This window comes from Neltuma alba, unplaced genomic scaffold, assembly GCF_004799145.2.
Source record: "Neltuma alba isolate B1F8T4 unplaced genomic scaffold, ASM479914v2 tig00011895_pilon, whole genome shotgun sequence".
In the NCBI taxonomy this organism is placed as follows: domain Eukaryota; kingdom Viridiplantae; phylum Streptophyta; class Magnoliopsida; order Fabales; family Fabaceae; genus Neltuma; species Neltuma alba.
The window spans coordinates 304,829-330,765 of record NW_021636493.1 but is presented as its reverse complement, the minus strand read 5'-3'; the positions used below and the strand labels follow the sequence as shown (position 1 = coordinate 330,765).

General features: G+C 35.8%; 4 protein-coding genes, 1 long non-coding RNA gene and 1 other non-coding gene across 6 annotated transcripts; 1 reads left to right on the top strand and 5 right to left on the bottom strand.

Moving 5' to 3' along the window:
• Nucleotides 1-124: 124 nt before the first annotated feature.
• Nucleotides 125-3,362, bottom strand: LOC114719134 (peptidyl-prolyl cis-trans isomerase CYP40-like). Its single transcript, XM_028904593.1, has 8 exons — nucleotides 3,019-3,362; nucleotides 2,165-2,665; nucleotides 1,897-1,984; nucleotides 1,737-1,789; nucleotides 990-1,091; nucleotides 587-662; nucleotides 319-356; nucleotides 125-222 (listed from the first exon to the last, which is right to left on the bottom strand). Exons 1-8 carry the CDS (start codon nucleotides 3,187-3,189, stop codon nucleotides 169-171), a joined length of 1,083 nt encoding a protein of 360 aa, XP_028760426.1. The 5' UTR covers nucleotides 3,190-3,362; the 3' UTR covers nucleotides 125-168.
• Nucleotides 3,363-4,559: 1,197 nt separating this feature from the next.
• On the bottom strand, nucleotides 4,560-5,950 carry LOC114719148 (peroxidase 10-like). Its single transcript, XM_028904614.1, has 4 exons — nucleotides 5,690-5,950; nucleotides 5,393-5,584; nucleotides 5,125-5,287; nucleotides 4,560-4,969 (listed from the first exon to the last, which is right to left on the bottom strand). The coding sequence occupies exons 1-4, from the start codon at nucleotides 5,903-5,905 to the stop codon at nucleotides 4,560-4,562; spliced, it is 981 nt and encodes a 326-aa protein (XP_028760447.1). The 5' UTR covers nucleotides 5,906-5,950.
• A 1,841-nt stretch (nucleotides 5,951-7,791) lies between these two features.
• Nucleotides 7,792-8,326, bottom strand: LOC114719150 (uncharacterized). Its single transcript, XR_003737887.1, has 2 exons — nucleotides 8,115-8,326; nucleotides 7,792-8,004 (listed from the first exon to the last, which is right to left on the bottom strand). It is a non-coding gene; the product is annotated as an uncharacterized LOC114719150 (long non-coding RNA).
• Nucleotides 8,327-12,263: 3,937 nt separating this feature from the next.
• On the bottom strand, nucleotides 12,264-14,694 carry LOC114719149 (50S ribosomal protein L25-like). Its single transcript, XM_028904615.1, has 3 exons — nucleotides 14,270-14,694; nucleotides 14,027-14,156; nucleotides 12,264-13,008 (listed from the first exon to the last, which is right to left on the bottom strand). Exons 1-3 carry the CDS (start codon nucleotides 14,651-14,653, stop codon nucleotides 12,764-12,766), a joined length of 759 nt encoding a protein of 252 aa, XP_028760448.1. The 5' UTR covers nucleotides 14,654-14,694; the 3' UTR covers nucleotides 12,264-12,763.
• Nucleotides 14,695-17,963: 3,269 nt separating this feature from the next.
• Nucleotides 17,964-21,285, top strand: LOC114719169 (LOB domain-containing protein 36-like). Its single transcript, XM_028904631.1, has 4 exons — nucleotides 17,964-18,037; nucleotides 18,786-19,665; nucleotides 19,733-20,045; nucleotides 21,028-21,285. The coding sequence occupies exons 2-4, from the start codon at nucleotides 18,797-18,799 to the stop codon at nucleotides 21,103-21,105; spliced, it is 1,260 nt and encodes a 419-aa protein (XP_028760464.1). The 5' UTR covers nucleotides 17,964-18,037; nucleotides 18,786-18,796; the 3' UTR covers nucleotides 21,106-21,285.
• A 2,049-nt stretch (nucleotides 21,286-23,334) lies between these two features.
• On the bottom strand, nucleotides 23,335-23,406 carry TRNAK-UUU (transfer RNA lysine (anticodon UUU)). The gene has a single exon. It is a non-coding gene; the product is annotated as a tRNA-Lys (tRNA).
• Nucleotides 23,407-25,937: the final 2,531 nt, after the last annotated feature.

The window sequence follows — 25,937 nt, the reverse complement described above, 5'->3', positions numbered from 1 at the left end:
GCGAAACATTATCCCATCAATAGTACTAATTAACACTATACCTGATGATTTAAAAGACTATTTAGGGCCGCAAAGGAAAATGAGAAAATTTTGATCAGGTGATCTGACAGCCATCCCCATGTTGTTTTACGCAATACCGCAGCAGCAGGGGCCACAACTCCAAGGACTCTATGCGAACATTCTGGAATAAGCTCTTTTCTCTTGGTAACGTCTAACAGCAATCTGTAACCGAAGTAAACATTAAACCGATGTCAGTAAGCTGAAATTGTATCGAACAAGAATAAACAGTAAAGGAAATCAAAAAATATAATGACTGACCTTTTTCCTTGCAGCTGCAAGCTCTTTCTTAATTCCTCCTGAAGAACAGAGAAGGGGTCGAAGTCAAATTTACCAGACATACCACAGACGTGGTTCGTGTTGCAACATTTAAATATCCAAGAGTCATGGTCTACCGATTTGTTTAACCACTATCTGTTTACTTTGCTTTATGATATAATGCTGCTTATAAAACTCAACTCTATATATAAAACCTACACAACCCTCAACAGATAAAATAATATGAAGAACTCAAACAACCACCGCCTACCATCATTCGGCTCCAGCTCTAATGCTTTTTTTAAGCTTTCAACAGCAGCATCCAGGTCATTTAATTCCATGCATGCCTGAAAAGTACAAATGACAAATTCCAGGTCATTAATGAGACTGGTTCAGCAGAGAATCCAGGAATTATGAACTTGACAATTACTTGGCTGTATAAGATGTTCAACAATTCATAAAAAGCACAAAAATTTGAGAGAGAGAGAGAGAGACTCCAGGCTCTGAACCTACTGGTGTAGGAAGGTCATACTACAAATCGAAGTCAGCATAATCCACGAAAAAAGTGGAGCAAGAGAGTAAAACAGGTCACACATAGATTACACAAATTATTAGTCAGTATCGTGTAATTTCATCATCATCATCATCAACTATCCACATCGGAAGAGATCAACCTGGCCTTTGCGGAACAGGGCCTTTGCGTTATCTCCATCATGCAATGCAAAATCTGAATCCAGCAATGCTCCTTTTGGATCGCCTAATTTCAAGTTACAAGCCTATAAAATTAAACCACAGGACATAAGTCTTCAGTTAAAGTGAGATACAAAGGAAAATAAGAAAAATCAAAATGTTACATAAATTACAGCCACAAATTAAATTTAAAGCTTCCATGCTGATTCTGGGTGGGCAAGTAATTAAGAGAGCCTTCCATGATTACACCCATATTATAACTTCTCGCATTATTCTTTACAGATTGTTTTTGAGCAGAATGCTTACATGTCATAAATGAAACAATCATTCACAAAGCTATGGCTAACATAGAGAAAACATATCAAAGACAAGAAAACAAGGATACCATCAAGATTTGCAGTTCATTTTATTTCTAATGCTTTGGTACTTTTTGCATACAATTTTTTTACGTTTTTATTTGCTCCTAGGAAGGAAATGAAGATGGACATTCCATTGCACATTTGCAATCTTTCATCTTTCAAGATGCTAAAATTTCAATATACTGGGGCCCAACCGGACAAATACTTGGTCATAACATAGCTCAAGCTGTTAATTCACTTCTTGCTTTACAATGCACTCCAGGGGACCAGGAATATTTTCAAAAAGTAAAAATATTATTTTGTAATTAAAAGGGTCTCAATAAATAATGATAGAGGTATGATCCAGTCACAGTTTTACAAGATGGTACTTACAGAACTGTTGGTAAAAATTTGAGATTTTGTCTTCCTTAAAGCAGTGCTCTTCTCTGGGAATTCAGAAATAAAAGATCTGTGAGATACTAACAGAGCTAAATAGCACTCAGCATATAATTCAGCACAGAACAAGTAGCATATGCCAAAGTATCAGGTTGACCTTCATCAATGTCGTCCTTTTCCCAGCAGACATCCAAATAGCGCAAAGCTTTGCGATACTTGCGAAGAGCAGACTTAAAATCTTGCTTCTGCATGTTGAAAATGATATAGCAACACTTGATTATTAAACGAAAGACAGCCTCTGCATCTTCCAATTCTTACGAATAAATATAATGATTTAAGACTAGAACTGTAAGGAAAGGAACAGGAAGGGAAATCGTGAGGACAAATCGAAGAATATCATGCAGAGACAGGTGACAACATTGTACCTTGTACAGTTCATTCCCCAGACTTTTGATAGAATCAACAGCCTCGATCCACCAAGAAATTTCATCTGGCTTCACACTTAGGTCAGCTGGCCAATCAGGATAAGTATCGCCATCTTTAAAGAAGTTTATGGTTCCATCATCATCCCCTTCAGGTATTTCTCCACAATCAGCAACGATGACATCTCGGGTGGGACAGTCACCTTCCCCAGTGGTAACATGCTCGATAGAACGCACAACACCCATTCCTTTTATCACCTTTCCGAACACCACGTGCTTTCCATCCAAATGAGGAGTCCGAGTGGTGGTAATGAAAAATTGTGATCCATTGGTGTTGGGACCCGCATTAGCCATAGACAGCATCCCTTTCCTCTCATGTTTCAACTCAAAATTCTCATCCTCGAATTTCAAGCCATAAATGGATTCTCCTCCAGTGCCATCGCCAGCTGAGATATCTCCGCCTTGCACCATGAAACCTTTAATGACACGATGAAAACGGACTCCCTACAGTGAATATTCAAAAGCCGAATCAAGAATATAGAACTTTGAAGTCTTGACTAAAGAATGAAGAATAAAGCACCAACATGCCTTCTCTAGTGGAGAGGTAGAGTAAACTAAACAAGTACGAAATTTACACACTAAACGAAATGCAGTTCACAACATTCTTGAATAGAAAATTCGCAAGTTGAGCGAAACCAAAATAGACGCCAGAAAGGCCTGATGGTTGTATCAAAGTGTCTAAAAAAATGAAAATAAAAATTGCAAACAGATTTATTTGCCCTCAATGAGAAGGCGGAAGAGAAGATGAGAGAAAGACGGGAAAAAATACAACAAAAGCAAAGTGTGAGAGAAAAGACCTTGTAATGCAGGGGAACATCGGTGTTGGGACCGAGACCCTTCTCACCAGTACAAAGAGCCCTGAAATTCTCAGCAGTCTTGGGGACGATGTCTTTGAAGAGCTCGACCACAATCCTACCCTCTAACTCTCCTCCAATGCTTATGTCCAGATAGCATCTTGGGTTCACCATTTTCCTTTGATCACTTCTCTTTCACTGATGAATATGAAAGAAGTATGAACACTGCGAACCCTAACCCCACTTCTTAGTTTGAACGTCTTTCCCTTTCACCTTTCTATGCGTGCCGCGACGACTAGGGTCATGCGCTCCTTCTACTCTGCGCTCACAGCTCCGCCTTTTAATCCCGCCCTTTTTGTTTTGTTCCTGTTGTTTTATTCTTGTTATTAAAGGGAGAGAGAAATTTGCTTTTTAAGATATATTATTCTCAATTTTAAAAAAAAGATATATTTTTTATGATTTTTTTGGCCAACGTATTATTCATGATTTATTAATTATGTGATTTTATTATTTATTTTATATTTTTTTATCTAAGAACGAGCATTTTAATGCTTGCTTTTAAATTTTAAATTTCATTTAATTTAGAAAAAATTGGGAATAAATGCCACATTGAAAATTTAATTGGCAAATAGGATCTAAAAACTTTCTGTAACTTAACTTCTATTTTGTGCAACTTAACTTTCTTTGTATACAACTTATCTTCCTTTATGTGTAATAATTTTTTTTGTGCAAATAAAATTCTCTTATGTGCATGCTATCTTCTCTATGTGCAAACTATTCTCTTATATCCAAATAGTTTTATGCAAACCATATTCCTTTTGTATGCAATTTATCTTCTTTTGTGCGCAACTAATCTTCTCTTATACAATCAATCATACTAGAGACCATTTGCTAATTAAATTTGTAATAAGAAATTTATCCTCTATTTTTCTTTTAATTTTTATCTAACAAAACCAAATTGTTTAGTAGAGAAGTTACGAGAATTAAGTCAATAAAAATTACGTAAAACTATTTTATGAAGCATATCAATTAGAATATTGACATTGAAATAATGAAACATCTGTATAATTTTTTATTCCTCAAAATTCAAGGTAAAAACAAAGTATACTAATTTAATTTTAAGAAAATTATTCAACAATTCTAAATAAAAAAATTTTAATATAAATAAGTTTGTTGAATTTCACTTACTACTAAGAGATGCTTTACTAAGAGGTCCTAACTTCTATGGGATTTGAGTATGATTTGCATAATAGGCGAAAAGACCCTCTTTACTCATTGTATCATTTTCTTCATGTAAATAGTATAGTTTATTGTAATTTTATATTTTATTTTTATTGATTATTGACATTGACACTTGTTATAATATTGATAGCCAAAAAATTTACCTTTCAAGCACAGAAAGCTTTACTTCTAAGAAAGTACTTATAAGAGCAACTTCCACAACATAACTTGTAAGATTTCACTCCAATAGAACTCGAATGAGTTCACATTCTGATTCATTGTCACATGCAGACTCATAGCATCATGTCACGAGCAGATGCTAGCTAATTCACTACCCTACAGTTCTTCCTGACCTCACCTTCTTGGCCAGTGAGAACACCTATGCGTCCCATCTTCTCCATGGACACTGCAAAGTCCCTTAAGAACAGAAAAGGATACTTGCTATAATTGAGAACTAAAGAAGCTGTTCTGTTGTCACCCAGAAGAGCCTGATCCGACTGAAGCAATCCTGAATTGTTCACTAGGTTTCTATAGTACATGTTATCAAATCTGTTCGTGGTCACTGGATCCAAAGGAGCCAACTTGGTGTCAGAATCATCCTGGTCAGGGCATAGTTTCTGCAGAGTTTGAAGAAGTGAAGAATCCAGTGCTGGATCAGATTTGCCTTTGCTTCCGAAGTTGAACAGCCTTGACTTGAAGGTAAAACACTGAGCAAAACCAAAGGTGTGTGCACCTGCAAGATCCATAAAAAAGGGTGAATGTTTATACAGAATGTATATGTTTGTTTCTAAAGGGTTGTTTGCAAATGGCCATAGATGAGTCACACTTTCACTTTCACACTTACTATAATATCAAGTTTGGAGAGGTAAAGTAATGGAAGAATCAAACCTGAGAGGGTGGCTACATCATTAATATCAAGTCCCTTAGTGATGAACTTGTCAATGATGTTTTGAAGGGGCTCAAAAGGTGATGGCAAATTATTAGCCTCAGTCTTGTTTGCTGTTGTGCCATCTCTGCGACCAAGAGGCACAGGCCAAAATGGACCTCCACTCTGAGAAATTTAAAGCAGGGATATGAATATGTATATGATGTACTGTATCTAAATTAGAAAGGGAGCTAATTCATTTTCACAGTATATATATCAGATATTTCTTACAAGGTAAACAGCTTCTCTGGCGGCTAGAGTAACTATATCAGCACATGACACTGTGGATGGGCATGCCTTCTCTAAAGCAGACTTGATTGTGTCAATTACTTCAAATCCTCTTAATGAATTTTTATTAGGAAGGGCATTCTTTTCACCCGTGAACGTGCTGGTATCATCAAGAAGCACAGAACCATCACATCCCTGTACCAGAAAAACAAAAAAGCTGTGTTTTTTAAAGGTGACAACTTATCATAAAAGTGACTAAAGAAAAAGAGTTTTTTTTGTTTTATGAGGCAACTTATTTACATTGACGAAGCAATCATGGAAATGAAGACGCAAGAGAGAAGCTGCAATTCTGGATTCATTGGAAATGGCTGACCAGACATTGTATCGAACAACACCAGTTAGGTTTGGACAAGTAGAATCATAGAACATGTAATTAAGCTGACAGAAGACAAGAGGACTAAGGAGCACAAGGCAGCACAAGAAAAGAGAAGAATGCTTGTAAATGGCACACTCCATGAGTGAAATCCAGGAGAGTTTTCTCTAATAACTGAATTACAAGTGCTGTGAGACAATAAGTTGCAAAGTGGAAGCAATTTATAGAAGAAAAAGCAGCTTCTGCAAAGTGTAGTTTAATGCAGAGTGGGGGAGCCACTATGTAAGTCTCAAGCACTTGAGTTCGGCACAGGTCCACATTTACTTTGATAATGGGGAGAAAGAAGTATCTAAGTCCACTCTCACCTCATGCACAACTGATCTTAGTGGGAAGATGATGTATTGCATCATATCTCTCTTGTTAAGAAACTGTTACAAGGCTAAATATTACATCCCAAGTTGACTTTGGCTGCTCAATATGAAGAATATATTGCGTTCTAAGTTAAAACTTTTGTTACCTGAAGTAATATACCTCTTCTTATTATTTCTCCCACTAATTCGGTTATCTATGACATTGTTAAGGATTCAACTGGCACTAAATATGTGTGTGACAATAAATACTTTTTTTAGTTTTAAATATAAAACTTATTTTATAATGTAATTTACGGGATATATTAATATTAATTAAAAGTAATCCATAAGTAAGAAATACATTTTTTTTTCCCAAATACGCCTTTATTTATATTAAAAAAGGCATGTAAGAAAGATAAATAGTAAAAAAGATGAAAGAGAATGTGAGGAAAAAAGATTATACAATTAATTAGGAATAAAATTAATAAAAATGCATTTAATATTCAAACAATTCCAAATTATATATTATAAAAATGACTGGACTAATTCAAAAATTCAAAAATTATAAAAATGACATGAGTGAGTACCATTTTGAAGCTTCATTGTTAATGTTAACTAATGACTATACAGGTTAGACCACGTGATTCATCTCCATTAATCTATTCAACTTATCAATTAAAAAAAAATTACTTTACTGGCAAGTGCAATGAATCTCAAGGTAGTGTTTATCAATAAATTACTTTACTGTTTATGCTTGACCTGCTGAAATGTTAAAGCATTAGCGAGTTCTGATGGGGCAGAACAAGTGGATTTTTGAATGCATATAGCGAACTATATATATATATATCTATCTATCTCGAAAGTGCATGGCATTTGAATATACATATTCTGTGAATCTGTGCCTCTGTGGTGGAATATGTGTGTACAATCATTATAGAAGATAGCAAAACTTATCTTGTTGTAGGAAAAGTCATAGAACAGATAATAAGTCTATTTAGAACAGCTTATAAATAACTTATAAGTAGCTTTTTAATAATAACTTATCGAATACAAAGTAAGTATATAAGAAGAGTTTTGTCTAGATTTACATAAAACGTGCTTATAAAGAATTTCTTAAACCCTTTCAAAGAGAGCACAATAAGGTCAGCAAACAAAGCACGGGAGAAGGAGGTGGAAGGAGCTGTACTGGATTACACTGCGAGAATTAGTTGGCCACGACTCCTCTGAAACTAATGAAGCTCTATCCTACCCTTTTTTATTGCTTTTCTGGCATATTCATAGCATATCAAGTTTATTCCTTTCATGGGGTTCTTGTGATGGCCAGGAATTCCGATTGTGTTTGTTTCGGGAATGAGACACTGAGCTGATAATACAGTCAATTTCTAAAAATTTATCAGCAACATCATTCCAATAATTATCGTTATTATATTCTTTATTATCCCCTTTTCATCTTTCAATCCAAATCGCACGGTCCTTCACAAGGAGTAATTTCGTCGTCCGACATGGGAAAGAGACTCAAGCCTGCCCTTTAAACATTACATGTCAAACCTCACTGAAATTCCAAATCTTCGAAACAGACAGCTTGGATAAACTCAAGCCCAGCAGGTAATAAAAGGATCAAGAATTTAAAATAGCAGTGAGAGAGAGAGAGAGAAGAAGAAGAAGAAGAGAGACAGAGATTCTTCAAAATTCTCGAAAGTACTCTAAAAGCATAACCTTTTTCCCTTGCTAAATTCCCATAATACATGCAATAATTACAAAAGGAGGCGTCCCCAGCCCTGTTTTCTGGGTCTTGTCCCATGAATCCATAATAATCCCATTGAAGAGTTCAACAGAAGTTACAGAACAAGTAATCGAGGCAGCCTCCTGTGCAATCATAGCAGCAAGAACAACTACATCTCCAGAAAAATCAGAAAACTCAATCAGATATAAACAAATAATAACTCTCTGCAGTCCCAACAAGGGAAAAAAATGAAATTGATCTGAGAGAAGAGAAAATCACCACTCATTGACGGCCTTGTCCTGGGGATCATCATTCCCAGCTTGGAAGTCTTTGCTGGAAACTTCAAAAGACTGGGTTGGAGGGGGTTCCATGGCTAGCTTCCCTTTTTGTCTTCACTATCACAGCAGAATTCGTGAAGCGAAGGTATGAATGAAATGAAATGGAAGTGAAAGCGAAAGGGAGAGATATAGGAGGAAATTAGGAATGCACGTGAAACCACATTCTACAAGGGGTCGGCTCTCTGTCAAAAACGTTTTCTTTTTACGGGAAACGTCAAGAAGGAAGGAAGCGTTTTAGGTATATTTGGTTGATTTGGTTGATTCTTTAGGAAGAAAAAGATTAATGTTGTTTTAATGACTTCGATTTGACCAAATGATGATTCCCTAATTAGCTTTGGTTGAATAAGAGGCAACACAACTGGAGTTTTTCCCTCGTTATTATTGTTTCAATAAATTAAAAAGTTAATATAATCTTTGATTCCTCAAACTTTAAATTATGGATTGAGGCCACTCGGGTAAAATAATTCAAATTTTTATTTGATTATAAGAGATAATATTTTAAATAAAAAATTTGAGGGACTAAAACCAAAATAAGAACAAAATTAAAGGATCAAAGTTTATATTAACCCTAAATTAAATAAATAAATAATTTTCCCAATTGAAAACAAAAAAATTCAACTTTCGTGCTTCTGCTGACGATTATTCCTACACGGCTAATGGAATCTCCACATCGACCGACTTTGTCTTATGAGCAAGTAGAAGCGATAATTTATTACTACCAAATATAATTCTTTCAAAAAATATATAAAGAGAGAATCAACCTGAATATTTCTCCCATACTTTTTCCTTGCCAAATATATTCAAGTGTCTGTTGAGAAAAAAGAAAAAAGACGGCTGATTCATATAAGAATCACCGTGAAAACAGCGGAATTTGCTTCATTTCTCCATTTAGGTTTTTTCTACTTTCTCTCTATTGAACACTTTTGAACAGTTTAAATTTAATATTTACAAATTATTTTTTTTGAAATTTTTTACTGTGGTTTTGAATTATTTAACAGTTCTGATTTATTTATTTATTTATTATAATTTTATATTTTAATAATAATTTTGTCAAAATTTGAACGGTTCAAGATTTGATCTAACTACTGAAATGTGCAGTGCACTGCAGCGCAGAAAAGTAAGAAGCAGATTAGATCCAAAAAAAAAATTAGATAAAACAAAAAGAAAGAAAGTAAGAAGCAGAATGGTTAACAAGCTTAATTTCAGAGAGGACTCTCTCCACTTTTGCCTCTACATTCCCCCCACAGATTAAATTTTCACGGTCTTTTTTCTAACGTTTGTTTATATATTAATCTCTGTAGATTATTCATTTAACACTAAACACATTAAGCTACTAAATCACCAACAAAATAAATTTAAACCGTTAAAATTTATATTATATGGTGGTATTAATATATTGCTATGGACAAAGCACGCCCCGGACCTAAAGTAATTTAGGCTCTGTTTGGGTAGCACCCCAAACCATGGTTTGGGGACTCAAACAATGGTTTGGAGAAAATGCTACCCAAACAGCCTCCCAAATATTTAAAACCATGGTTTGGGGGAAACCATAGTTTTGAACCCCCAAACCATGGTTTCATCAGAAGCTATTTTCATCAGCTTCTGGCTCCAATTATTGAAGGCTGATGGTGGGCCCTCCTCACATGACCGAACAGCCCCGGCTTCAATTATCTTTTGGCTTCAATTCCAGTCGGTCGAAACTTCAGAGCTCCTTCCATTCCAGTCGGTCGAATTCCATTCCAGTCGGTCGCAACTCTTCTGGTGCTTCGCTCTTCAAGTCTGAAATTCTTCCCGTCGAAGTATGTGCTTCTGGTTCACTGGTTCGTCGAGCTCGTGCCGTCGCTGGTTCTGTGGTCGGGCTGAGAAGAAGAAGGGATGAAGACGATGGTGATGAAGGGAGGTTCCCCCTTTGCCGTCGCGCAGCGTCTCCGTCTTGTGTTCGTGCTTCGGTCCCCTGTTTTTCCTAGCCGCCGTCCCGCATGTGTGTGTGTTTCGTTCTCTGCTCGTTCGGCGTGTTCTCCCTCAGCCCGCTCCGCCTCGTGTTCAACTTCTCCGCCAAGATGAAGATTAGTATATTAGGTTGGGGGTGGTGCGCACTTTGCTCCCTTTTGTTTTAATTAATTAATTAATTACTCTAAAAATGTATATATTTCACGTTTAAAATCTTTAAAGAAAATTAATTAATTATCTGTTAGCCAAAAAAAAATTCAATTTTCTATAAACATATTTAATATTATGTTTTATAAATATATATACACATATTAATTATGTATTAATTATATTATATTATATATTATTAATTATGTTACTAAAAAATTTTTCATTAACAATTTTATTTCCTCAAATCAAAATATATCATAAAATCTATTCCTTATATAATTATCATATTAACTTATACCATTTTTGGTAATTTTGACATGTAAAAAGTGCTTCTGGTAATAACTATCCAAACACTCTCACTTCTCAGAATTACTTTTTTTCAGAATCTATTTTCCACAAAATCTATTCTCCAGAATCACTTTTCCAAACCACGGTTTGATTTCATCCAAACACACCCTTAATATGATAAATGTATATGTAAGCCTCTTCTCAATGCTAATTTTTTTCAGAATAATAATAATATATTTTAATAAAAGGATTGATTTTATAAAATGAAAAAAATCATACTACCTCCGGTATTTAATATAAGACCTTGTTTAACTTTTATTTTGGTCCTAATTATAAAATTCCAATACATTTTGTCTCTCATATTTATGTATTCTTTCTCAAGATAATCCCTCTAATAATAGTAGTTCTAACCAATAAACTTAATTAACAAGGATATTTTAGAAAAAAACAATATCTATTTATTACAAATAACTAATTGAACTTATTCTTTTAATTTCCTCAAATTAGTCAACTAGCTCTTATAATTAGGATCGGAGGTAGTACAACTAAACATAATAGTAATAAAAATGATCATTTTATTTAAAAAAAAAAAAAGCATAATAGGGATGTGCGGGGCCTCCACCACTTTGGTTGAAAAATACTCCTACAATCATTAATATAAAACATACTTAACTAATTTGATTAAATTAAAGAAGTTAAGTAAGTTAGTTAATTATAAAAAATATATCATGTTTTTCCTAAAACACCATAATCATCTTCCTTAATATCTTCTCTTCCTCTTCTACTTGATTATGGTTGAAAAAATATACATAAAGATAATTTAGAAAAAATTGATAATTATGAAAAACAGGTCTTATATTTAAGACCATAGCCAACTTAACAATTAGGTCCTATATTAAGGACTAAAGGAGTAATATAAGAATATTTCTCTATAATTGGGAGTTGTGCCAGCCAAAAAATAAACTAATCCTTACAATGAGATTAACCAAACTTTAAATCCTTACGGAAAGAATAAATCACATCTTTAGTCCCAAAAAGTATCTCAAACAATATTACACTAAGAGACACCTATACACAACAAAAAGAAGATGATCTTTTTTTTTTTTTGAATCAATACTGAAAATCAAAACATTACAACAAAAATCAACAAGTCTTGGTTTCCTTTAACAATCTCTCCTTCACACATATGAAAGGTGGTTGATCTAAGATACAAAAATTACTCTCTATGGAATAACTTCTTCTTTTTTTTGAATCAATACTGAAAATCAAAACATTACAAAAAAAATCAACGAGTCTTAGTTTCCTTTAACAATCTCCCCTTCACTTATGAAAGGTGGTTGATCTAAAATACAAAAATTACTCTATGGAATAAGAGAATTTAGCTAAATAATCAGGGGAATATGTTCCCTAGCAGTATATACCGAGGCAACAGTCCAATCCCTATGAAATAATAATCTAGCATCATGTCTTTCAACAGGTAATTTTCATCACAACCTCTACAAAATAGACATAGCCGCTACATAGCCAGTGTATGTCACTATCTTCCTGTAGCCTCTGCTCCAACAGAGTAGCAATCCATAAGATGATTTCTCTTGCGATGAAGGAACCGGCCAATAGCTGAATTAAAATTATCATTTTCCTTTTTTCGAAGCTCAAGATTGTACCAAACCAACTTATCTATATCTCTCGTAAACAATAGAGATAAAGTGAACAACCTCTAACACTAATTAAAAGGAAGAAATTTATCATTACAACATCCCGAACTAATTTGCAAGGCCATAGGAAAAACGGAAAAAACAGACACATACCATTCTGGTTCAATGCAACAGGAGTAACCACACAGAAAACAAGACATTCTTGGCATGGGAAATTTGGCTCTATTAGAAATGGTCCCGTGAGAACAGTAATGACAGTACCAGGAACAATTTCCCCAACTGCACTTGGTTCTGTCGTTGAGCAAGGATCAAGACTACAATGCTAGATTAAAGGGGTGGCTTTGATGCAAACATATCTGGCCATCGTATATTTGCGAATACAGAAATCAATAATGCATTTGACATCAACAGCCACCTACTACCAAAAATGAAACGCCCGTTTCGTACAAAATAACCAAACAGGTGAAAATTGCAGCTGCTTGAACTCAACACTGCTCCAGTGTACCCCATTTATTTGGATCCTGCATCTCTGCCTTTGCGTTTCTCCTCAAGAATGTTGAGGGTTGTCAGCAGGAGCAGGTCCCTTGTTTTCCAACACTGTGGGAACTATTTTACATATAGGCATGTTTTCATTCTTACTCAGCAGCTTTAAGGATGGATGAACCTCAATATCACGCATGAAAACCCTGTCTTCAATATCTAGATTGCTCACATCCACCTCAATTTTTGATGGTATGTGCTCGGATGGACAAAGAAATTTAAGACTACTTCGGATCCTGTTCAAACAACCACCTGCAATACCATAATATTCTCATATTAGAATTTAAAACACACTAACCCCCATTTCGACACCAATTTTGTTACGTACCAGTCTAACAAATTTATAATCAACATATCGAGATAATTTACTGTGAACTGCCAACCTTTCCATACCATGTAACACTGACAAAGTTAAGCAAATGATGGGATGAAAAGGGTACAAACAATTCACCTATTTTATAAGAAAGAGGACAAGAAGTTGAGAGAATAAGCTAGTTTATTATTCCAAACATCAAAAGACCTTCAAAGCTATATTAAAACCGCATGCTGCAAGATATATTTGCCAGCCAAAAGCAAAGTCACGGAACTACTGAGTTATTATCTATAAAGCATGAACAAACCTATCTTAAACTGTCGCATGTCTGAAAACACCACCACAATACATGTTCAAATGTGTGGGACTGTCAGACTAAAAAACTTACCATTTCAGCCAGAACAAACAACAAAAGATTTAAAGCCCCGTATAATGCTCAAACCTCCTAATTATGTATTTATTGTTTCTTTTGATTATCAGATTTTACACAAAAAAGCGATTTCCTACTACATGACACATGATCATTATTTAATTAACAGGTTCAAGAGCATGAATACCATAACTCACGGTAATATATATATATATATATATATATATCTGTGCGCCATTTAAAAAGGCTAATATATACATGTGTGTGTGTGTAACATTTCAAAAGGCTAATATATATGTGTGCGCGCGCGCGCACCATTTAAAAAGGAGCATAAAGATTTCCAATCTATGTTTGAGAAAGATTAGGGATTTGGTGGTAGAACGACGGCATAGCCCCCAAAGTAATGAAATTGCTCACTCCACAAGCAAGAATGTGAGCTTCTGGTTTTCATGCATTTCATCGTACCCCATCATTCTAAATAGAGCCTAATAAACTTCACCCAAACTCTACTCAAACCCAAAGATATAGCGGTAATTTTCCAAATAAAATCCCAAAATCAAATGGATATAAATAGGCAAAGAAAATACCTTTCTGCAAGCCAGGACAAACATCTTCGCCTTTAAAAACAACAGGCACATCCACCTTCACGTCCAGCCCATCATCAGCCCAAACAAACACTAAATTTAGAATTTTCCCACTCTCTTTGTCCCTATGAATCTACATAGCAGATGAAGAAAACCAAAATAACAAGTTAAAAACTTAAAAACAAAAATCACTAAGTTCAATTAATAGTCAATCTCCAAATTCTCCAAACTTGTATAAAAGAAAACCTTAATCGGTAGCACAGTTCCAGACTCGAGCATATGGGAAGATCCAGAGCCAGCGCGGATCTGGAGGGGAAACCGGGTTGAGTAGAAGAAAGGAAGGTCCACGGCCTTGAGTATGGCCTTAATCTGCTTCCTCTCCGTGGTAAGCAAACGCTTCCTCGATTGGATGACATCATTTTTACTGAGAAGATTCTGGTACTCAACAACGGCTGGAATTCGACCTTGCATTCTGTCTCTAGCAGAGACTCGATTACCAGTGCACTCTCTTGGAATAGCTTGGATCGTGTGGTAGGAAGCGACTTGGAATCTCAATAAGAACGAGGACTCCCAACGGCTAGCAGCCACCGCCCGGAGACTACCGGCGGCCGAGCGCCACCATTTCGCCATGACGGTTAGTGTCCCTGAGATGAGATGCTAGGCCGCTAGCGAGGACACAGAGGGTTTTAATTTTGTCAAGGGTTTAAAGCTTCAGGCCCGTCTGAAAGGCAGTCGGCTGCGGACATCAGAAGTTCTGGCCTAATTTCGCTGTTTTGGGCCTGGTTTATTCTTTTGGGTCAGCTACACTAATGACGGTTATATGAGGGTTAGCGGTGCAATGAACATTATTGCTAGTTTTTTACTTGGATAAGAAACGACTATAAAAAATGTTAATTAAATTTAGTTAAATACTAAATCTGGTTCTAATTAGAAGAGCTAGTTAACTAATTTGATGAGATTAAAAAAATAAGTTAAGTTAGTTATTTGTAATAAATTAATGTTGTCATTCCTAAAATATCCTTACTAATCAGATATATTGGCCAGAACTAACATTGTTAGAAGGACTATTTTAGAAAAGAATGTATAAATATAAATAATAAAATGAATTAGGGTCTTATATTTAGGACCAAAATAAAAGTCAAACAAAATCTTATATTAAGGATTCGAAGGTAGTATAATAAATGTATAAGATGTAAAGAGAGTAGTAAATGAGAGATAATGAGCAGAAATTTATTGCAGAGAGTTAGTAAATGGCATGTACTTAGTGGGACAAAAGTGAAAAAAACCGTTAAATTTTGAGACAAAGAGGATTTGTTTCATATGTTTAAGGACACTACTATAAGAGATATTGTTTCTTATAAAAAGATATGGAGGAAGTAAAGTCAAATTTTTTTATGAGTGTAATTTTGTTAGAAGTAATCATGTTGGGGATTAAAAAAAAAAGTCAAGGAACTAAATGTGAACACATCAAACAATGAAACAAACATAACACCAATAGGGATTTGATATAGTGGAGGGGGCTGGTTTTTTAGTGAATGAAGATTTAAATCTTTACTAAGAAAAATTCTTATATTTAATACCTGATAGTATTCTAAACAAGACAGCTTAAAATGATATCTGCACCTTAGGGGGGAAAAAACCAAAACATAAATGCCCAAATAAGAATCATAGCATTGCCTGGGCGTGAGACTCTAAAAAAATCATAGCATTGCCTGGGCGTGGGACTGTAACAGAATTCTTTTTTTTTGGGGGGGGGGGTGTGAAGAGCGACCCAAATAAGTACTCCTAAATGGGCTTTACGTGAAAAGTTCAAAAAAGACAAATATCCAAATCAAGTAGTCAACGTCCTCCTTAGTTGGCTTCTCATCCAACCCGTCATCTGTTGAGTTGAGATTCTGATTGCAGCGAAGGTGGCGAGGAGCACTAAACACCCCCGTAGGGTTTTGAAACCCATTTCCTTAAACTCTGTTTCTCAGTAGCAACTTGAGAAACAGAGTAATATGAATTTTTATTACAAGTACCTTTGTTGAGGATATTGAGGACAGTTGATTAATATAGCATAGTTCTTCGCAACGATGCTACCAAGTGTTTTTGAATGAGTTGAAGAATAGGGTTAATAATTGACCAGAAGTTATCTAGGGAGATCTTGGAAGCGACATATCCAGATCCAGGACGCTGACTTTTGAGCCATGAACGTGCAAACATACAGCCAAACGCACATTCTACAGGTTCGCCTCTTTCGGTTAGTGGTAAAATCTATTGTAGAAAAGCGAATGATGAGGTGAAGATTCCTAGCCCATTAAATGTCTGCTTTCACTCTTTTGTCTAGAAATCTCCATTCAAACTAACAAACTGTAGGTTAAAATAATAAGTGGTTTCACTCCTATAAGAAAAAGAATAATCCCATAAAACATACTTGTTGGGAGGATTTTGACCTTGATATTCTCGACTTGATAGAAATTAGTTTTAAGCTCAAAGTGATTTGAAGACACTATGAGTCATATATGTGTGTGTATATATTTTTTTTAAAATCTCCATTCCAGCTCTTTTTGAGCGTGAAGGAATTTTCACGTTATTTTTATTAATGCCTGGAACTATTTAAATATTACATCTGATGACTTAATTAAAAGTAACTCTTGGTAAAGTAATTTTTGTTATTCTTACCACAAGAATTAGAGTTAATAATAAATAGGGTAAGTGGTACTCCTCTGGTCCTATTTGTAAGTGCAAAAAACTAACTTTTTTATCCTATTTATAGGGCACTGGGAGAAATTTTTATATAGATGCACAATTTTACTCATTTATTATTGTGTTGATTTTGTTTACATGAAATAAAATGTATATTAAATAAGAACAAAGTTAAAAAGTTGTTAAATTTTAAATAAGAGTTAATAAAGTTTAAAATTTTCCTTAGTCTACATGAAACGTGTTAGAAGTGACTTATACATAGGATTAGAGGAGTTATCGAACATTAAAAAAAAAAAAGCAATTGATAAATCAAATAGGGAGAATTACTATAACGTGTTGAGCAAGGAACACAATTACTACAAAATTTCAGTAACAACAAGGCACCTTGCAATAATAAATTCTAGGAAAATACATGATACTGTTCATTTGTGAACAGGATTTACTAGTAATTATTTTTTTTCTTAGTAACCCGTTGTAATTCTCCTAATCAAATAAAAAGTAGTATAAGATTTGTTTGCATTGTTTTACGTACTCAGTCTTTGATCATTAGTTAGTTTAGCAATATTATTAGTCTTAATTAAAAATAAAAAATAATTAATTTTAAAAATTGTATGTGTACTCTAAGAAACTTTTCTATTATGAATGGGACCTAATTGTATTTAAGGAAAGCTTTGCATTCTAGGCCATTCTTATTTTCATGATTTAGTTTCTAATATGGTAATTTGACCAAATACGTACAAACTAATTAATGATCAAATCCAATCCGTATCTAAACTAACTTAACGAGAGAACCAATAAATTAATTATTGGTACTGATTATATAAACTTATTACTCTTTAGTCATTTTTTTTATGATTATTCTTTGCACATTATATGACTACATCAATCAATTAACATTATGATTTATAACCACAGCATTCGTACAAATGCGCCGCAGTAGGCACAATGCCTCAAACAATTAATCAAATAGTATAGAAGAATCTCGAATATCAATCTATTAAGGTTTGAATAAAAGTTGTTACTATATATGTTGAGATACTAACAAATATTGGCTGTAAATTAAAATTATCTAAACTAAAATAACAAACATGATAATGACAAATATAATATATATACTGATCGAAGTGAATTGAAATATAGCAAGGCCGGGCCGAAATTGAATTTAAAGAAGGCTGGCCCCAAATCCTCAAAGCTCAAAGCTGGAACGCCGAAGCACGCAGGAGATAGAAAGAAATTTCGTTCTTCTCAAGTTTGCTTCAATTCTCTTGCTCTCATAATCTATATTATTCTGCGCTCAGTTGTCGTCTCCATTCACACACCAGTACTGTAAGCTCTTTCTTTCTGTTCTTGCGTTTAAATTCACTTTGTTCATTATTTTCTTCTCTCTTGTAGTGAAATCTCATGATTTTCGATCGCCGGCCATTGTTAGAGATCACCGCGCGTCGCTGTTTTTCTCCCCTCTCTGAAACCATTCGATTCGTCTTCTCCTCTTTTTCAAACCTTACCAGCACGCGAGAGCCGCCATGTCTGGATCTCGTCGGTGCAACTCGTTGTTTTTGTTATTTTTTTAATTAGGTCTTTTGCAATAGAATGATGAGATTTTTCGCGATGATAAATGCTGATGACTGGAATTCTTGTTCGTCTATTTTCTTTTATTGGGGATTTCGAGAATTAAATATGTTGCCCTGATTAAAAATCATCGCCTTGGACCCTTATTTCACGTCGGTTGCTTAAGGAGAACGACACTTGATTTGATTATGTGACCCTTTTTAATGACTTCCTGATTATTTTAATGATCTATCACTGAAATTTTTTAATCTTCAATCAAGAATCTGTTGATGATTATGAAGCTTCGTTGAATCTCACTTCCATTGATAGATGTGATTCCTCGTTTCCATGCTGGATTTCACCTTTCTTTATTCATCCTCATTATTTAATTGATTAATTATTGCTATTTGACTCTCTCTCTCCCTCGCTAATCTTCCCTTCTTAATTGTAAAATTAACGGCACTGTTTGTCTGGTTGTGAAATTAAGATCACGAGATCAAATTTTTAATACTTCTGAATTAAACAGGACTGGAAATAATGTCATCATCGAAAACTCCGTGTGCCGCGTGCAAGCTTCAGAGGCGAAAATGCACTCAAGAATGCGTCTTCGCACCATACTTCCCGCCGGACAACCCTCGCAAGTTCTCTAACGTCCAACAGGTGTTCGGCGCTAGCAATGTTTCTAAGCTTCTCACCGAGCTCAACGTGGCTCACCGCGAAGAAGCCGTCAGGTCTTTGGCTTACGAAGCCGAGGCTCGGCTCCGAGATCCAGTCTACGGCTGCGTCGGCCTCATCTCTGTGCTCCAGCAGAGGCTGAGGCATGTACAAAATGAAGTCGACAAGGCGAAGAAGGAGCTCGCTACTTATATAGGCCCTCAGGCTCTACAACCCATGGTTCCCGTTTTAGACCCTCATCATGGAATGGTCCCGCTTCACCCTAACCACCAGGGCAATGTTTATGGTCCCTCAGTTTTCCCGTACAATAACATGCCGCCGCAGGCTATGGCGGCGCGCGGCGGACAACTGGTGATTCGTGAACCTCAGCAGCAGCATCGTGACGAGCAGCAGATGTTGGGGTCGCAGTTAGCGACGGATATGGAGGTGAGGCAGGTGCAAGAGTTGTTTGGGATTTATGATCAGCAACAACAACCGCCGACGACGCAGCAGCAGCAGAAGGACTTTATGAGTTACGGTGGCGGAGGGGGAGCTGAAATGGGCTCGGTTTCTGGGAGTGGGTTTAATCAACCTCCAGAAATGTCGCCATCGCTGGCTTTGAACACATATGACAACACTTACCGTTCAGTACAACTACAGCAAAGCCAAGGAGGAGATCAGCAGCATCACCATCATCAACCTCCGCGCCACCATCTTCAAGAACAGATGCTTCTACCGCCGCAGCAGCCACAGCAGCCGCAGCACCAGAATCAGCCTCTTCACCATCAGCTTCAAGAACAGTTACTTTTATCGCCGCAGCAGCCACTTTTATCGCCGCAGCAACTGCAACCGCAGCCTCCGGCCCATCAGCTTCAGGCGCAGCAGCATCAACATCACCGTCATCAGCTTCAGGAGCAGCTGTTTCTACGGCCACAACAACCGCAACCGTATCAGGATCAGCATCAACATCATCAGCCTCCGCACAATCAGCTTCAGGAGCAGCTGCTTTTACAGCCGCATCAACATCAAGAGCAATCGGAGGACACGGATGGTAGGAGCGTCGGTCCTTCTTGATTTTCCAGTTCTGCAGATTTTGCGCCTTAGACAGTATCGTCCAACATTTTTAACTTTGGTATGTTTATTGTTCGTCTTCTATTGTCATCGGCTTTATCTTTGATGCCTGCGAAAGCTTTGCCCTCTCTCTCGAGCGAGGCTGCTGGCTTTTTCTATTGATTTAATTTCCATGTGTTTCATATTTCTTTACAAGTGCATTTTGAGGGCAGCTGACAGTAGATAGATCCAACTCTTTTAACCTTTAAAATTCACCTACAAGTAAATTTACGAATGAACGAGAGTTGATTAATTATTTCTGTAAGATCTTAGACTTTGTTGATAGACTGATATAATCAGGACGATGAATGTCGCATTCGCCAATTATGATAAGTTATAATGGCCACTTTGTATATTATAGCCAGCGTATTCTATTTTGGTCTTTGTGAAAATGTCATGCTGATAAGAAATCTATCATAATCTAAAAGCAATTGTTGCTTTCTAGATTCTACAATTCACAGGGAGAATATGAGCTCGTTTTTTCCCTTACGAATAATAATTGATCAGACCATTCTACTGCCGGAACAGCAGGTTTTTTGGCCGCTTCTTAGGATCCATAAGAGATATAACCACATTAGTCTTCTTTTCTGTCTTGCTCTATACGAGCGCATAACCATATACCGAGACAGTTTTTAATTAACTTGATTCGTCGAATGCATATTTAACTGTTTCAATATAAAGGATAATGTATTCATTTTGCATGTGAATATTATTTATTTTGATGGCACTTGTGTGAATTTAGATTCAAAAAAAGGAAAGGAAAGAAAGGGGGATAGAGGCAGTGGCAAAACTTAGACACAAGTTAGGAAAGAAATAACACGGGAAAAGAGAAAATGAAAAAGAGGAGTCAAAGTTAGAGGCACACAAAAAGAGGAACTTATAGATCTGAGAACAGTTTGTGTTCTTACAGTACGTACCTATAATTTTATTCGATATACAGACATATATATTTGTTGTGTGTGGAGTACAAATTTAACTAACAGCTTTCCGTGCCCTCTTTGCAGTTCTTACCAGATGATTTCGCAGAGATGATGTTCCCAGAGATATATGGGCAAATATTGCGTACGTGTGACCCTGCATAATTTTTTTTGGCATTGAAGAGAGCTTCGGAGACCGAGAACCGTTTTTGAAAGTAAGATATTCTCATCGATCGATATTGGAGAGAACTGCATATTTCAAGCGAAACTATGTTCTATCTCTTTTCTTTTGTTTTTTTTTTTTTTATTAGCTAAAGTTGTAAATCAGAATTTAGAAAGCAAGCTTTCGAGTATTTCCCTTGCTTCGCTCTATCTACAGAAACATAGGCATCGAGATGGGATGAGAAAAATGAAGTTCGACAGCTAGAAAGCTATAGAAAACAAAATTACTCTCTAGTTGCATCTGAGAGATGTGTTGTCGGAGATCTTTTACGATGTTTTCTAGAGGAGACTTCTATATATAAACAAGGATGGCTTCTAGAGGAGACTTTTATATATAAACAAGGATAGAGTTATGCACAAGTCAAAAATAGCACACGGATCTCCTTGACAAAACCATTTTTCCTGTGGTTTTGTATGAAACCCCCCTTCAAAAAGGTCAATTTCTTACTCAAAGTATTCACGAAATAGCTAGACTGAAGATTGTATGAAATCTTTTTTACACCCCAAAACAAGATTACATGATAAGTTATACCCTTAATGGTGAAAAATTTTGAAACCTTGCCAACACTTATTCCTCTTCTAACAATGAACAGGTAATCAAGATATTAGTTGCAACTATTATATGATAGTCAGTAAGAGTACATCCTGGCCTTGCATCAAACTGAGAAAAATTTCAGAGGCATTATGATTATTTTCCTCGTCACATAATATTTCTTAATACCTACATATGTTTATCGTCGTAGCCTGGCTAAAGCATAAACACAAGCCAGAAGCTTGAGTGTGAAACTAATGATCTGAGCCAAACCTCGTCACTATTTGTCGAGGAAATCGATAATGCAAAAGGCTCTAAATTAAATTGATCTTGACCTTTTTGAACATGATATGTGTGTGCGCGCAGAGCCTTAGAATGGCATCCTCAGTATTCAAGTTAAAGTACTACTATATAACAAAATAATAGCAACTTATGACGTAATAGCTTCACTTTAATTTGTTGTATTAATTCATTCTTTGGTTTTTATTTTTCTGGGGGGGGGGTCGGGGCCGGTGATCTAAAAGTTAATTCTACAAATCGTTGGGCTATTATTTGCAGCAAAAGGTCAACTAATTGAAGTTAGATGAACTAATTACACCCAAAAGACTCGGTAAAATTTTCTTACATGAAATAATATGACCAGGTGCAATTATCGCACAACTTAACTCACATGGGCTGATTTGATTTTACTATTGAATATCAACCTCATCTCATCTATCTATCTAATTATTTTGCTCATCAGTTACGAAGATTTTACTTCTGCGTTGCAACCTGCAACTCCACAAAGTCAGCGTAATGATCACTGAATAGCGATTACTATTGCAAGCTACGGAAACCCGTCGTTAGATTTTAATCATTTTTTTAGCAAATATTTACTGTTTCAATTTTATTAGAAATAAAATTTTCTGTAATGATCCTCAAGTAAGAAAATGTGCTGAAGTTTTCCAGCCTTGCCCTAACCTATATGGTTGATAAATTACTTAAGGTGGTTTTCTTTTTTGACTCATCAAAATTACAGACTTATGCGCGGATTTAAGTTGGATATTGAGAATATAATGCAAGGTTAAACTACACTAATCTATGTCAAATTAAAGCCCTTTGGTGTCATCCAAAATGAATTTAATGCTCTTACACCTTCCTAATTAAGAAAATTAGACATGCCGTAATGAGAAACTATTGTGACCTTTGACTATGTTTTTTAGTAATTAAGCAGGAAATTGGGCAGATCGGTTTTCCTATCTTATTTATTATGAAAATTTTCATATATATTAAGATTCTCGATATAATGATCCTCTTTCAGGTTTGCAGAGCTCTTTTCGATATCAATAACCTATATTAGTTATTTTGTTAATTAATGTTGAATAAGTTATTAATAAGCATATGAAATTTAATTTAGCTCATAATCTTTAAGTCCTAAAATATTGTCACCTCGCTCTAAACTAAAGGGGAAAAATCACGCTCACAAGGATAACTTCATTCAAGATCCATCAACTTTCTCGTTCTGAACGGTTACGATTCAATCCCAGTATTGAACTTTCACATTCTGAATAATCAAAATGTGAGACACATCTAATGATGGCCATTCACCCACGTGTCCACTGATGGAGTTGGCACGTATAAAAAAGCAACAAACATCTTCTCGCCGTCTGTGGGGATCGAACCCACGACCACGTGGTTAAAAGCCACGCGCTCTACCTCTGAGCTAAGACGGCCGGTTGATTATTACGTCAATACAAAACATAATGTTAACTCATCTGACCATCACAATTTCTTCCACTCACTTCTTTTGCTTTTTGACGTTCAAGACACATTGTTAACCATTTAAACATAATTTTAGAAAATTAAAGATGATTTAATAATTAGAATAAAGACATGATAAATACATCAATAAAATAAAATATGTTTCCTTTTATGACGTTGCTATTTTAATTAACATAAAACAAACAACAAGCCTTATCCCACTAGGTGGGGTCGGCTACATGAATCACACGACGCCATCGTGCTCTGTCAACAACCCAATCCTTAGATATGTTGTTGATTAGGAGGTCTCGTTCAATGACCTCATTCAGCGTTCTTCTCGGTCTTCCCCTGCCTCTTTTTATGGGACTCCATCTTGTTTGATCCACCCTCCTCACCGGGGCCTCCAAAGGCCTTCTCTACACATGTCCAAACCATCTTAAGCGATTTTCAACCATTTTCTCTTGGATAGGTGCCACACCGACTCTTGTCCTGATCTTTTCATTTCGAATCTTATCTTTTCTTGTATGACCACACATCCATCTCAACATCCTCATTTCTGCTACTTCGACTTTGTGCTCTTGTTTTCCCTTTATTGCCCAACATTCACTACCATACATCATAGCTGGTCTTATAGCAGTCCGATAAAATTTTCCTTTAAGTTTCTCAGGTACCTTCTTATCGCAAATAACTCCGGTAGCTTTCCTCCACTTTAACCAGCCAGCTTGTATTCTATGAGAAATGTCTCCATCAATTTCCCCATCCTCCTGTATAATGGATCCTAGGTATTTAAACTTTGATACTTGAGGAATAATTTGCTCTCCCATCCTCACCTCCAAATCCCAATTACCTTGCCTCCCTCCAAAATCACAATGCATATATTCTGTTTTGTTCCTACTCAAACGGAAACCTTTCGACTCCAAAGTCCTTCTCCATAACTCCAAACTAGTGTTAATCTCTTCTTTTGATTCCGCCATAAGAACTATATCATCCGCGAAGAGTAAGGGTGGAAATAGGCCAGACGGCCTGTCAGGGGCCTGTGGCCTGGCCTGTAAATGGCCTGGCCTGGCCTGGCCTATTTAGATATTAGACCAGGCTCAGGCCTGTAAAAAGGCCTGTTTGCTTTATCAGGCCAGGCTCAGGCCTGACAGTAAGCCTGTTAGGCCTGTCAGGCGGCCTGGGCCTGTTATCTTTTTTTTTTTTTTATGTTAAAATTATAAATTGATAGAAGGGATTTTGTTATTCTAATTGGTTAATTGAGAAAACTCCATCCACATAAACGTGTTATCTAGAGCCTATTGCATGCGACATTTCATTTCTATTCTCTATAATAAAAATAATTGATATATGTATAATGACACATATTTAAACAGAGAAAGAAAACATAAGTGCATTTAAAAAAAAAAAAGCATCATTCATTTATTTGATCCATGCTTATAGAATATATATATATATAGAGAGAGAGAGAGAGAGAGAATTGACCTATTATGTTTTAGACCGTGTATATGTGTGCTCAATCTAATTCTTATTATAATAGTTACTTAATTAATTTGAATAAATAAATAAATAAATTATAATAACTGTAATATTTTTTTAAAAAAAAAACAACCATGTGTAACAACAAGATCAAATATCATTTTGTTAGTAAATTAGTCTGAATAAATGATAAATTTAAAATATAAAAGGGATTAAGGATGTTTCATATTTTAAACTAGATCTAGTCATCAACTAATTTTTATACTAGAGATAGGATGAAGTGATATTTTTATATCAAAATGAAATTATGTTTTCTAATAATTTTTCATATTAGATTTTTTTTTGGACCTAAGGAGACATGTTTTACAAATTGTGTTAATTTGATAATTTCATATTTTTTGTTTGTATTTTAGATCAATTAGGTTGAATTATTATAATTTTGAATTGATTTATGTGTGTTTAAAATTTATTAAAAAAACAGGCCTCTTAACAGGCCACAGGCCAGGCCAGGCCTGATTACAGGCCAGGCTTAGGCCGATTAAAAGGCCTTTCACAGGCCGCAGGCCAGGCTCAGGCCAACAGGCCTCACCACAGGCCAGGCCTGTTAAGGGTGAGGCCTGACCTGGCCTGGCCTGTTTCCACCCCTAGCGAAGAGCATGGACTTAGGGATTCTTTCTTGAACAGGTTTAGTTAGAACATCCAGAACAATGTTGAACAAGTACGGACTCATAGAGGATCCCTGATGTAGGCCAATCTTAATAGGAAAGTCCTTTGTCTCCCCCCAGGCGTCCTTACACTGGTAGTTACCGCCTCATACATATCTTGTATGACTTTGATATACGCAACCCGTACACCTTTCTTTTCCAAAACCTTCCACAATACTTCTCTTGGCACACGATCATAAGCCTTTTCCAGGTCAATAAAAACCATATGTAAATCTCTTCTTTTACTTCTATATCTCTCTATTAACCCCCTTAGTAAATAGATTGCTTCCGATGTGGATCTCCCTGACATAAATCCAAATTGGTTT

Bases quoted from the DNA above. Each gene is read 5' to 3' on its own strand.
- LOC114719134 (XM_028904593.1), bottom strand. From the start codon at position 3,189: ATGGTGAACCCAAGATGCTATCTGGACATAAGCATTGGAGGAGAGTTA. The intron at 2,666-3,018 runs GTCTTTTCTCTC...TATTCACTGTAG, and splicing joins ATGTTCCCCTGCATTACAAG to GGAGTCCGTTTTCATCGTGT. The intron at 1,985-2,164 runs GTACAATGTTGT...TTCAACATGCAG, and splicing joins TGGGGAATGAACTGTACAAG to AAGCAAGATTTTAAGTCTGC.
- LOC114719148 (XM_028904614.1), bottom strand. From the start codon at position 5,905: ATGGAGTGTGCCATTTACAAGCATTCTTCTCTTTTCTTGTGCTGCCTT. The intron at 5,288-5,392 runs GTAAGAAATATC...TAAATTTCTCAG, and splicing joins CCAGAGAAGCTGTTTACCTT to AGTGGAGGTCCATTTTGGCC. The intron at 4,970-5,124 runs GTTTGATTCTTC...TGGATCTTGCAG, and splicing joins TGATGTAGCCACCCTCTCAG to GTGCACACACCTTTGGTTTT.
- LOC114719149 (XM_028904615.1), bottom strand. From the start codon at position 14,653: ATGGCGAAATGGTGGCGCTCGGCCGCCGGTAGTCTCCGGGCGGTGGCT. The intron at 14,157-14,269 runs GTTTTCTTTTAT...TCTGCTATGTAG, and splicing joins GAACTGTGCTACCGATTAAG to ATTCATAGGGACAAAGAGAG. The intron at 13,009-14,026 runs GTATTTTCTTTG...ATGGTATTGCAG, and splicing joins TTGTCCTGGCTTGCAGAAAG to GTGGTTGTTTGAACAGGATC.
- LOC114719169 (XM_028904631.1), top strand. From the start codon at position 18,797: ATGTCATCATCGAAAACTCCGTGTGCCGCGTGCAAGCTTCAGAGGCGA. The intron at 19,666-19,732 runs GCAGCCGCAGCA...TTATCGCCGCAG, and splicing joins CTACCGCCGCAGCAGCCACA to CAGCCACTTTTATCGCCGCA. The intron at 20,046-21,027 runs GTATGTTTATTG...CCCTCTTTGCAG, and splicing joins GTCCAACATTTTTAACTTTG to TTCTTACCAGATGATTTCGC.